This window comes from Thalia democratica, chromosome 2 (assembly GCF_965202585.1).
Source record: "Thalia democratica chromosome 2, ktThaDemo2.hap1.1, whole genome shotgun sequence".
In the NCBI taxonomy this organism is placed as follows: Eukaryota; Metazoa; Chordata; class Thaliacea; order Salpida; family Salpidae; genus Thalia; species Thalia democratica.
Genome location: NC_139166.1, coordinates 58,139,054 through 58,152,701, shown reverse-complemented (window position 1 = coordinate 58,152,701; position 13,648 = coordinate 58,139,054). Strand labels below are relative to the sequence as shown.

General features: G+C 29.5%; 1 protein-coding gene across 1 annotated transcript in view; it reads right to left on the bottom strand.

Moving 5' to 3' along the window:
* The window catches only part of LOC145849632 (ADAMTS-like protein 1), a 43,679-nt gene that overhangs the window by 6,378 nt on the left and 23,653 nt on the right, over positions 1 to 13,648 (bottom strand). The window contains exons 17-22 of the mRNA XM_082954621.1: positions 13,118 to 13,271; positions 2,044 to 2,263; positions 1,656 to 1,841; positions 1,274 to 1,451; positions 998 to 1,175; positions 353 to 534 (exon numbers count right to left, since the gene is read on the bottom strand). Of these exons, the coding sequence (XP_082810747.1) occupies positions 353 to 534; positions 998 to 1,175; positions 1,274 to 1,451; positions 1,656 to 1,841; positions 2,044 to 2,263; positions 13,118 to 13,271 (1,098 nt within the window). The remainder of the gene's footprint in view (positions 1 to 352; positions 535 to 997; positions 1,176 to 1,273; positions 1,452 to 1,655; positions 1,842 to 2,043; positions 2,264 to 13,117; positions 13,272 to 13,648) is intronic.

Genomic DNA, 13,648 nt, shown 5'->3' with positions numbered 1-13,648 from the left:
TTTTAATTGAACACAAAAGTACAAGTGACGTAATTTATAAACACAAAAAGTTGCATTGAGAAAAGATTTCTGATGTCTCAAAAGTCAAAATTTGTTATTTCAAAATCTTTAATTTAATTAATTACTGAGTTTTCAAGCTAATTTTATTTTTCACTTATTATACAGCATCTTATCGGTATTAAAACAGTTTAAACTTTTGAAGTAACATATTGTATAGTAACAAACTTTCGAATTTAAGAATAATTTATTTTAAAAATAAAGTACTTAACGCAAAACAGTCATAAACTTAAATTAAGTTGATTAACATTTTGCTATTGGTGATTAGGATTACTTAACATAAAAAAAAATAAACTTTTGTTGATGAGAACGAGCAGCCTGCTCCTGCCCTGTCCTCCCTGGCACTTCACCACCTGCCTCCTCCTCATTCTGATCTTGCTCATCTTCAGGTTGCCCCCCTTCGTCACCATCACCTTCCCCCGCCTGCTCTTCACCCTCCGCTTGTTGACAAACCACGCGTGTTTTGATGGCGCACCGCTGAGTAAAAATAAAACTAATTAGCTGGAAGAAATAACATTTAGGACCGCCGCAATGTAAAAATAGCCTTAATTAGCTCCAAAAGGAAGACTGATGTCCGAAAATATCGCCCATTAACGAAACATCACAAAATTTGCACTGCATTGCTCGATATAGCGCGCCAAACTATCTGTGATTGTTTGAAGTCAAAATAGCAAAAGTTAACTGCAAATATATGTTTATTTTTTAATGTAAAACTAGGCCACCGTCTAAAGTTTTTGAGCAAACAGGACGCGAAATTTCCTCTGACTGATGTCACCTTGTTTGCCCACTTGCCATCAAATCGAGCTATGAGCAAACAAAGCGGCAGATAATCAAAGCTAATTGCCTTCATCGTTCTCTCCCATTTGCCGATAAACAAACTTTGTTTTGTAGCGCATTGACCTTGTGCGTGACGGTGTTTATTGTTTGCATTAAAACTCACTTTTTGAAGCTGCACTTGGCGATTACGGTTGTTCCAGGGATGACGAAGGCCTTAAGCGGGAGGGTCAGCTGTAGAGGGGTATTTCTGGCCGATTTTTGCACGAATACTCTCAGCGATCCGTTGATCTTGGTCGGGTTGGGCCTTCTTTGGATGGTCGTTTGCCCTTCTTTATTCGAAGCTGTAAAATACTTAATTAGAACAGTATACAAATTACTAAGACGTAGAAGACTTCAAAAGGTAATGAATTATATTTAATTAGACACATAGTTGACTCACCCAAGCTGGACATACATTTCCTGTGCAGTGAGCAACTCCTTTTCGCCGGAAGTGCTTTCAGGTTTTTGCAGTAAATCGATTTCGCACTAATTTTGTGCCAATTTCCGTTTCTCATGTACATGCAGACAACTTTTCTTGTTTGCCAACCTTTTCGTAACTTTGTGCAGTCGCCTTTGCACTAAAAAAAGATTTCAGCTGTGCATTTTGGAGTTTTTGAAAGTCATTAAAAAAGTAAATTAACAAACATAATGTTATTTATGAGTTATAGTAATAAATGCCCAGTAGTAACATTTTTATATAAAACTATTTTAAAACTGTTTTAGTTGTTGCTATTTATGTCAATTACAGGCAAGATACTTAATAAATTGAAAAATAAATATACTTCACTCCAATCTTCCGCAGTGAATTTCGGTTCGCACACTTTAACTTTGCACTTTCTCCTTGTCAACCGATACGGTTTGCTCTTGGAACAATATTTTGAAGGCACCTGAATCAATTTGCCTGTTCCTGTTCTTTGCTTGCACAGGAACGAAAATTCACGAAACCCGTTGCCACATTGCTCAGAACACTAAAAAGTATTACTTTTTTTCAATGAAAAATTCTCAAAATAGATGAGTAGGCTCAATTACTAGGCTAAGCTCAATGAATGGTCTTAGTCTTTTTACCTTGTCAAATGTTCAGATCTCGCTTAAATTGGTTTAATAATCTAAGAAAAAAAATCTTACTATCAAGAATATATTTGGTATGTCAATAGGCTTTTTAAAACTTACCTTCCCGAGACCAGACTTCATCCAGACAGGGGGACAGGTGGCAAACCCGCAAGGTTCAACCGACTGAGGTTTCGGGTTGGGGCACATGATTTCAGGCATGACGTCATCGTTGGTGACGTGGTGAGTGGAATTTTCAGGCATGAACTTGCACGTGACAGATCTTTTTCTCATCCCTCTGCCGCACATTTTCGAGCACGAACCGTACTGACCTACTTCCCATCTGAAAAATTATTGGATAATTTTTAGATATATTTTTAGTTTATGCTATGATTTTAAAGTTATTATAAGGAGAGCCTATTGAAAAAACTAAAATCATTTTAAATCAACTTAGTTTTTATTTTTACTTATCAAAAATGTTACTAAAAAGGCTATGTTTTAATTATAAACATAGATACATTCAGCTTTTTTAATGACACTAGTATAATAACTAACAAAAATTCAAACTGTACGATTTAGTTTATTTTTTATAATTTTCTAAATAAGTTTTAATGAAATTTTTTAGTTATGTTTAGATAAGAACAAATAAACTTATTTCATACAAACATACCAAATCAGATTTTTTTGTTTAAATTCAGCTTAAGTATGAAAAAACCGCAAAACGAAGTGACATCAAAAATTACTTTGAACAGGTAAACTTGTTTTATAATTATTAAATGCTTTATTACACTATCGGCTCGTTTGTAGCTTATGCAAACATTAACTTTATAATAAGTATTTTAAAGTTTATTGAGTTTATGCGAAGTAAACATTTTAAAAGTTTACTGAAATTAATCCTCTATATAAACAAGTTGTGAAGTGTGTTTTTTTCTCATGTAGTACTTTATTGGTTGTTATTGTATTTTAGCATTTCTAATTACATTAAAATTTTATGTTAAGCGTATAACTTACCTCATTTATAACATGATGCTATAATGATATCACAGTAAAAAGTTTTCATTTGACACTATATAAACCTTGTAGCAATCAAGTTTTTATTAGGTACAACATAATTATTTTAAAGTTAAATAGTTATGACAATACTAAAAACTGTTTAGAATTGTTTCTTAAAAGTACTTACCTAATTGGGATACTTTGACAGGGTCCAATAGCAACTAAAAAAACTGCTAGGTAAAAATAATAAGTACTTAAAAAGATTATGTTTGTTTTATACATAACATTCCGAAACTGCTAAATATAAGTGAAGTTAGTTTGTTTTATTTTCAACTTAAACTTCAATTTAAAAAAAATGAAATAAGTTATTTCTATGCAAAGTAGTAGTTATAGAACACTTTCTAAAAATATATACTTGCTCCAAAAAAGTTTAAAAGTACTAAGCTGTTTTTTATCACGATTTAAAAGTTTAAAAAAATCATAAACAAAAAAAATACCATGATATATAGAACACGAAGTTAAATTGCAAACCAAAACAAACCAAACTAGTTTTAACTTCAAAAACATTTCTCTGACCTTGTTAATAACAAACTTAACAGTATTTAGTGTAAATAATATTTTTGATTTTAATACACTACAGCTTCTTTGTTTAACAATCCTTATATAGACTGACTGCAACTTTTTCTGCAGAAAGCTTAGATCAAAGTTGTATAAAATTCACCACTACTTGAAATTGAATTGACATTATAATGAATGTGCTTTCGTGTCTATGCAATTTTATAAATTCATTCAAAATAAAATTTAATTGTTTCTAGTCTCGTGTAAACAGCTTACATCACTATATTCATGCTGTTGTCATTGAAGAATGTTTCTAGAGTTTTTAATTTAAATCGCCACAAAGCTTTGAAAAGGTCAGTTGAAAATAGTATGAAATATGAATAAGTTTTTTTAACCAGAAGGTATTTATATTTAGATTTCAAACTTTTCACACGAGATTGTAATGTTGACAGAAAACAAAAACACTGACGAATACAATGTGTTACTAAATCTGTCTGTCATAAACTTCAGCTTTAAATAAAATTGTTTCAGCTTAAGTCTGGTTCAAAGGTAAAAACCTACTTTTAAACCTCAAGCTTTAAGTTTGATTGAAAAACTTAAAAGAAAAACGTAGTTACTAAAAATATATTATTCTCCGATGAAGTCTTTTAAATCTTTCTTTTATATCCTGGAAACAAAAACAACTGAAATATCACATAAAACAATGAAAATGTTGTTTCTTAAATATGAACAATCGAAAAAATTAACATTATACTAAACAGTTTTTTTTTAGAACAAAGTACCTTCAAAAAGTACTATTAAAGTTTTCTATTTTTTTAATTTTTGCAACAAAATATCTACTGTACTATTTTAACATCTTTTAACACTAATTCAGTTTAATCAAGCGCAATAATTAAATAGTTTTGAGCACTGCGACTGATTTGAAATTTTTACAAAAAAAATTCGGCAGAAAATAATTCTGCAACATATTCTCACAACTTTTTATACCTTGCTATTCTAACAAAGTCTGCGACAACTGAACGTTCAAACGATACACAAAACGTAGTTATTGCTGTTTAAAAACGTTGCAAACGCTTTCACTTTTTTCTGTGTTGAAAATCCAAAGCAAACACGAGTTGAATGGCGAAGAACAAATGTATTTAATAAAAATTTACACACATTCGTTCTAATTCTCCACAATCTCTTATTTTTGTTTACCTACTTCCGAACTACACCACTTCACTGCATACAATTAAAACTTTTAAAATTTTTCACGTTTTTTTTTTGTACACGGTTAATTCTGCGTAGAATCACAAGCACAGGGCTGTTTGAACAGCGAAGCCGTCTTGACTGGGCTTAATGCCGGAAACGCGTTTTGTTTGGTTAGGAAAGTGCGCATTTGGTGTCGTAAATGTGCCTTTTATTTTTGTTTGGATAATTCGACCGGTCGCATTTATATGTTCATGAAGCGTTTGTTGAATACGCTTTTCAATATGTAAATAAAATTTACCTACAATACCAGTTTTATGTGTAGAACGTAAATGCTCTGCTCATGAAAGAAGCTATATTTATACTTTCGGAAACGTCATACAATTTGTAATTTTAACATAAGCGCCAACATTAAAGAACTTTTCAGAAAGCACAAAGAGTTTAAAAAAGTTATGGAGAAAAAATAAATTAAAATTGTATATTTTGTCTCAATTATGATTTAAGTTTAATATTGTAAATAGTTTTAAATAACTGTTATATACTTTATGCAAAGAACTACAATTAAAACGTAGTAACATCAGTGTAATAAAGACAAAGTTCATCACTAATAATCCGGCTTATTCAGTTTTTCACCTGGCCGTTTTTGCACAGCAGTTTCAAAACATTCAGAACCGGAGAGCGCATTTAAATGTTAGCGAGAGCAGCCGACCGCATCGAGTTGTGAAATCAACAACTCTCACGTCGATCCGCATGAGCGGTCACCGGCGCAAACACAAAGTGGTGGGGATTTGCTCTCGGTGGTGTCAGAACAGCGTCTCGTCGGTTGATTAAACCGCGCTAATTCGTTGCACTGGAGTGATGGATCAAATCGGTATAAATACATCATACCGTTTCCTATACAACCGAAATCGACCTTATATGCCACAATGCAGTTGTAATACTGGCGTTCATAAACAGTATCCTGCGCGTGACAGTTTAGTGATAAACAAACTGTATTTGTATTAACTTAATGGATGACACTTTGTTGCTGAGTTTGAACGGATAAGAGCGTCGTTACTGACGATTTAATTTTAAATAATAATAAAATTATGCAAATCAGTGATTTTTAGTTCTTCTAAAAAATAATTGAAATTCAATTGTTTGTAAAATATTTGCACGTTGATTTATCGTTATCAGTATTAGAAATATTCTTAACACTAAGTGTTAGTGCGGTATCTTTTTATAATAATAATTTATAATAATTTTATATAATATTTATAACAGTTTATTTTTGAAATCGGAATTACAGTAAACTTAAGTTAAAAGGAACTCACATTTAAAAAAATGAACTCGAATACGTTTTTTTTTAGTTTTTCTTTCATTTTGAATTGATAACTTTAGTATATCAAGTATGAAAATAGATTTTATTCAGAAATTTCAGTTTTTAATGTTTCCAAAATGCAAAAAAAAAAGAAAAACTTTAATCATTTTAAACAGCACTAGTTGAAGTTATTTAATCTAATAACTAAATAATAAATAAATCTGAATAAAGTATTATAAAACATGACTTAAAGCAAACCCTTCACTATCAAGATAAACTAGCTATTAATTTTAATTATTTATAACATTTGGAATATTGAAAAGCTTTCAATACTTAAAACTGTAAAATTAATGCTTAATTGTTTTTTACCTTTTTTATAACTTGTAAAATAAACTTAGAAACCTACCTGGAACAGAACAAAAATAATAAAATATCTAAATTTTAACTGACTTAAAAATACCTCAAAAACCTTTTAACTTCCAATTACCAAAAACTTTGAAAACCTAAGCCGATCTAAGCAGCTACTAAATAAAATCTGAACACAAATTATTCGAGCTTGTGTCTTTTGTCGAGTAGCTACTGTAAACACACAGCGCAGCCATCGCACTATTGTGCTACAACAGAGCCTGCGACAAAAACAAAAAAGAAAAAAGGTTTTTGTGTGTCGGGGTGGTCGTAGTACAACAAATTGTTGAAGTGGCACAGAAGTGCAACTCGTTATTTTTTCATGACAAAAGACCACCAGTAAGTTTTTATATGAACTTGTGTGTATTATTGCCGCAACACGTTTAACTTACTACGAGTTGGTCTATGACGTAACTTTTTAAAATTTTTAGGAGAGTTGAGACTTTTGTTCGGTTTTTTTTTTTTGCACAAATAAGACGCTTGTTTATCAGTTTTGTTTTACTGTATTTTTATATTTTACTATAAACTTTTCATAATGTTAGCATTGTAATGATGATGCCTGCTATTTAAGTTTGAAATTTCCGAACCAATATGATTTTGATCAAAAAAATAAGTTCTATTAATTAAAGCTGGTTTTCATGCTCGTAATAAAAATCTAAATGCCTCGTGAAAACACAAAAATATTTTTACAAATGCAAGGTTGTTTAGCCGAAAACTTCAGTGTGTTAGCAGCACAATGCGTTATGGGATTAATGTCGTTTTAAAACAACATAAATACAATTTTCACAAGATCTGACACCGGGCCAAATTAAAGGTGTGCCGACGAACAAATTCTGAAAACATCAAAATTTAATAACCAAGTTGAAACTTTCGCGTTATTACTAAAACCCTTAAATTATCATTTTTGTTTTTGCTTGGGCTTTTAGCGTTATTAACTTGTAACTTCATGTTATGTTCTGAAGTTTTCAAAGGTCTTTAGTGCTAATATCGATACAAAACCTTCTTAATAAAAAATCGTGATAAAGTTGATTTAAAAAAAACGTTCATAGCTTTTCACAGTTTTTTTTTTGCTGCTATTTTGTATACTTCTTATACTTGGTTGTTCATTAATAAAAATTGATTTCAAAAAACTTACGACATTATTTTTTACTTTAAAAGTATTCAATAAACTTTAATGAATTATAAACTACAGTGCTTAAATAGCATTACTACTAGTAATAAAAGCATGCTTGGCTTTCTAAATAAAATATAATAATACTTAGTTTAAAAGGATCTCTATGAATTTTTAGCTTTTAAATAGTTTGAAAACCAAGTTATATTGTTAAAGTAACATTTCTTTATATAGTGAAATAGCTTACACAACCACATTACATAATCTTTTGTTATCCAACGATGTTTTATTGTCAAACACAATTAATACTCGTTTAGGGTTGTAAAATGATGTTGTTTAATCTCATAAACATTGCTTTTATTAGGTAAAATAATACTTCAACTCTTAAAAACTTCAAAGGAAGGTTTTTAAATGACTATCAAAAGTTTTTATTTCGTTTAAAGAATACTTGTTGAGATAAATTTATCTTTGATCTTTACTACAAAAAAAACATATTGTTTGCAAACAACAAAATAATGTTTTTTAACAAACTTTATAGTTAAAAACTTTCAGTAAACTTAAGTAAATTTTTTCTAAAGAAGATTACCTTTAAAAAAATTATTTTATAGTGTTTTATTCAAGAAATTACAAAACATATTACGTTATACTATCTTAAACCAAATTTTAAGCTATGATTCATAGTCTTCAATTAATTTAGGGTCTATTATCAGCGTGAATTTTCTGCAACAACTATTTGAAATATAGTTTTACATAATTTATTGTAACAATTAAGGCTTATCTTTAGCTTTTTTTATAATTTTTTGTTTATTAATTTCAAAAGTGTTTACAATTAGTTTTACTTAACAACATAAGTAATATTAGCTTTTTTATACAAGTCCTTTTGAACTGTTAAATGACACAATGCAAATAAAAACTGTTAACATGACAGTTATAACTAAACAAATAGTACTAATCTAATTTTGCTTTGTGACGAGAAATTTGTTTGATTTATAAAAGCTTGTACATTAATGACTAAGCATACACAACATTTTTCACATTAAATTTTTTCAAAGTTTTCAAACCATGTAATTTTAACTTTAAAAGTGTTTTCCTAGGAAACAAATTCTCTTGCACAATTTGATAATAAAAATATTAATTGAAATTTATTTTCATTTTTATAACATCAAATATTAATTTTATATAATTTTTGTATTATTAATATAATTAAGAAAAAGCATGAAGTTTGTGATTAATAAAGTGAAAACAATTTAAAATTACAGAAAAAATAGATTACGTAAGCATATTTGAAGGTTTAAAATTGGTAGATCTTTTTATGGGTAATTTTCTATCGAGCTATATCGGGTACTTTTTTATGTGTATAATTGCAGTAGTTTTGCAAAAAAGGCTCCAATATTTTGATGACGTCGTATCTTATTTTGGGTAGTTTACTTTTTAAAGTCATACAAAAAAGTTACAAAAATACGTCGCGCTGAAAAGTAAATTGAACAATCTGGCTTCATTAAAAGTCGTACTGCTAGTTTTTGGAGCTTTATTTTTGTAAACACAAGAATAAGTGTCTCTGCCAATAAAAAAACACACTTTTAATGTGATTTTTTATTGTAAACAAATACAAACACGTGCATAGAAATAAAAAGAAAACTATTTAAATTTTTTAAATGTAAAGTTGTTTAATTTACTTATCAACGCTAAGTATTTTTGTAACTTTTTTGCACAATTTTTAAAAGAAAACTACCCAAAATAAGATATGACGTCATCAAAACATTGGAGCTTTTTTCTTTTGCAAAATTGCTGCAACTAAAGGTATTCAATATTTAAAATAACCAATAAAAAGTCCTACCGATTTAAAATGCTCATTAATGTAAAACCACGAAGTTATCTCAACAATTTAGCTCTCAAAAATTTCCACATCTTATTTTGCGTTACTTTCAACCGTTCGTTTTATTTTGGATATTTTTGAACCAAACTTTGTAATTGATAGATGTCAATTATAGGAACGTGTTAATTTGATTATAACACTCTACCGTGCAAAGCTAATAGATGATATCGACGAGTGTTTAAGTTTTAAATGATCAGATCAAAAGGTAAAAACACATAAGAAACGCTGTGTGAAGGCCAAGTAACCCCCTTTCAAATGTTTTTTATGCAAATATTTACATTTGATTATATGTTCGTAAATGTTTGTAGTTTAAGCTCGCTCTGGTATTCTAATCACAAAAAAAAAGGCTCTTTGTTTTTTATTTTTTTGTTGCAATTTGTTTATCCATTTTTTCTTAAACATATTTGTTCTATTTAAATATTAGAAAAGAAGTCTATATTCAAAACTTTCTTTGAATCGACCAACCTAAGTAAGTTTTAAATAATAAATAAACAAAAAAAAAACATACTTTTTTAATGATATAGTTCAACTATAAGTTTAATAACAGTTTTTTTTTTGTTTTAAAAGTTACTTAATTTTCAAATATTCATTAAAACTAGTCAGAAACACCATTAAAGATATTTTTTGTGAATAATTTTACTCAAGCAACGTCAAATTATTTACAACTCGGTCATACTTTTTTTTCTTGTTTAGAAGTATTTTGAAAGTAAAAACAATAGTTAATACAAACAAAATATATTTTTCATCTTAAAAAACAACAAACTAACTGAGCTCTGACTTCACGCGATGCCTCGTTCACCAGTTCAACAGACCTCCTTTTATTATTAAGCGGGAAACTAATTTCTAATGGAAGCCTTGTACCTGCATTCCCGCTTTCAACCCCCGAGCCGATGGATTGCGGCTTGTTGACCGTGGAACAATCGCCGGTCGGTTGCCAAGAAACGGCGGCGACAATAATGTTGCCGTGGAGACGCGATTCAAGAGATGTGACAAAAACGATGACAAATTTGTAAAATAAAAGTCTGCTGCTACTTCTAACTGCTGACATTGTTTTCAACTTTTTGATATCATCTGACTACTTGAACAATTACTCGGTGCTCTACTTTGCTGGAGCTCTGCCTCATAACTTGTTGATAAGCATGCTCGTATACTTTTTTACATTCAACTAGGTTTTAATCGCTGAAATGGTGATTTTTGTTTTAGATAATTAATTAATAACCAGTTGGGCAGAGTCCAAGTTTATATGCATTTTTTAATTATGTTACTCTTACTAATAGGTTTGATAAAGCAGGAAGCTAATGAGATTAAAACTGACTATAATGTAATTCTTTGTTTATTGACGTCTAGTCGTTAATCTACAATGGAAAATTTATTAATTGTTTTTGTGTACCTTACTTTGCGATCGGTTTTAATAAGTGCAAATTTTCACATTGTGTAATGTACACTGTCATAGCTATTGGTGTGTCAGCAGTTATTTAGTTTTTACGTGAAGCTATAAGTTATACTAAGATTTACAAAAAGGTTTTATTGCAAGTAAAGCTTGCATACAAAACAGGTAAATTAATTTACTTTTAAACTGTAGTCCAACATACTTAAAACCATAAATAACAATTTGAGTCATTCTAGGTAAAAAAAAGTCTAAGTTGATAAAAATTTAGCACTTACTAAAAAAGCTACCTAAACCATATTACACTATTGAATTTATTTATTTTGTCTTTCTGTTTTTAAAAATTTTTAAAGAGTAGAAGCCCGATAACTACCTAACTTAATAAAAAACTTTTACTGGTATTGTGATTTTATCTTTTTTTGACAACTTGTTTAATGTAAATTCATCTTAAAGTAGTTATAAGGAAAGTTTCTAAACTAATCTTTATTAACCAAGGTTTAATTAACAAAATAATTTTAAAACAATATTATTTTTGTCAGCACTTTAAAAACATGTTACAGTCCCTAAATTCCACCACATTCTGAAACAAACTTAAAAACAAAAATGCAAGTTCTTAGCTTATAAGCAGAGAAAAAATTGTTTTACTCAAACATTTTCTAGTCTTACTCTGCTCGTACACAAATTCCTATGCAAAGCCTTACATACTCAAAATAATTTGTAAGCAACGAAGTTCTAGCCTTTTTCCTTAACATGGAAAGTTATCTCATGTTCGCTATTTACCTGTACTACAAATGCTGTTATTTTTCTACAAACTTTTCGTCTAAAACAATTTATGTAGTTTCATAAAGTTTTAGTCGTTTTGTTGAACTATAAAGAAGCTTTTGTTTACAAAATACTTCTGTGTAATGTTTTTAGAAGTAATCTATGTACATAGCTGTCTTAGTTTTATATAAAAGTTATCAAACTAAATAAGTAGTTAATACACGAAAGTCGTTCGAATATAACACTAAAGTCCGTTGCTTTAATATTTCAAATGATAAAATAAAAGTATTAAGCACTTACTATAGAACGATTAGCGTTTTAACTTTTTTAATTTTTTTTTGTTTTATTAAAAAGTTGTAAAAAGTTTAAGTTGTCAAATTATCTACAGTATAACTAAAAATAACAGTGTGTCTTTTATGTTATTTTTATTACAAGTATTTTTATTAAATCAACTAAAAAACATTTCTGTTAATTGAATATTTTGTATCGAAATGCTTAAAGTTCAACATTAAGCCTCTTGTTAAAGATTTAAAAAAAGATTATAGTTTATAACTATTATAATTTGTAACGTAATTCAAAGTTGATTTAACATATAAAATATTTAAGTGTCAAAATAAACAGAAAAGCAGCAAAAAATTGAATATAAATTTTAAATGTATTTTAGGTCGCCTTCAGAACATCACTGGCAGCTTTTCAAATCTCATCAGCTTACTCAAGTTAAAGTAGTTTCAAAAAAAACCCTTTATCCCTGCTGTTTGCAGAACAAAAGATATCTAATTTGCTTACATGAAAGGTATCGTTTCGAGGCAAAGGCATGAATACATTGAGGTGCAACACTTCAAAAGGGTGTTTGGGAAAAGTTTTGAGTGATTGAATTTTATCAGCTTTGCACTCCTCTTGGCGTTGACAGCTTCTTACGTATTAGAGGTGCTCGATAAGAGTCTCTAAAGAAGCGAGATAAGATCACAACAACATCAATCATAAGACTTAAAAGTCCCGATCAGAGGAGATGTACTCAGGCATATTAACGCTTATATTTTAACAAGCTTATAAATTAATAATTTCTAATACAAATTGCGTACTTAATATAATTTTCTAGCAATATTTGTTCAATAGTCTTTATAAGCTTCGTTTTACATTTTTTTCATCAATATACAAACTTAGCTGAATACAATATTTGTTTGAAATTTCGATAAATACCAACGAGTTTTTCAAACTAAAGGTATTTCAACTTGATTTCACATGGTTTGTTCTCACTTTTTAAGTTTTGAGTTACTTTTAAATAAATTTTGTGTTGTTTTTTCCTTGCCTTTTATCAATTCAATCGCGTTTTACTTGACTTAGTTTGATCGTAACGATTGCTAATTTAATTTCAGTAAGGATAAGAGTGATACATGATACCTGAATACTGTTACTTAAGCAGTGCGTGGTGAAAACAGGCCAATTACACGGCCCTTTTGTTCCCATCAGAACACTTCAACAATGAATTAAGTCATTTTTACCTATTTTCTCTTTTTGACAAGCTCAAGTAGAAGACCTTACTAACATTTCTCATGCAGTTTTGTTTCACAAAATAGAAAAATCGCCACCAAAATAGTTAGAGCAAATAAAAGTTACCTGGTCTCGTTTTCAGTCTTGAGTAGAAGGGGACAGGGGTCCCTCTTGCAGGTGGCTAGCTTTGGAAGGGGGTGTTTCGATCGGTCGCATCTGCTGTCTGCTGCCAGGCGATTTGAGAGGTTGTCGTAGCAGAAAGGTATTGATACGGACATTCCTATGAAAATACAATAAATGAAATTTTATTATTTTTGATAAAGCTGTTTTTCAGTTAGATGTAACTTAAGCATTATTTCAAACTCTAATATTTTCATATAAAATATCTATTTTTTTTTCTACAGCCCTATGAATGCTCGCAAAAACTAAAAGTTTCATAATTCATTGTTTACAAACAAAAACTTTTAATAATGCTGTAAATTTTGATAAAACCTTCAATGTCCAAGTAAAATTGTGTTGACAGTGTCAATTCATCGTCATTACTAGCATAATTTTACGGTATGAAAACAGGTTATGGCCTTCATCCTTTTAAAGTCGGATCAAAGCCGCGATTTGTTTGCAACCCGATACGATAAAGGTATTTTCGCAGGTGCCGGC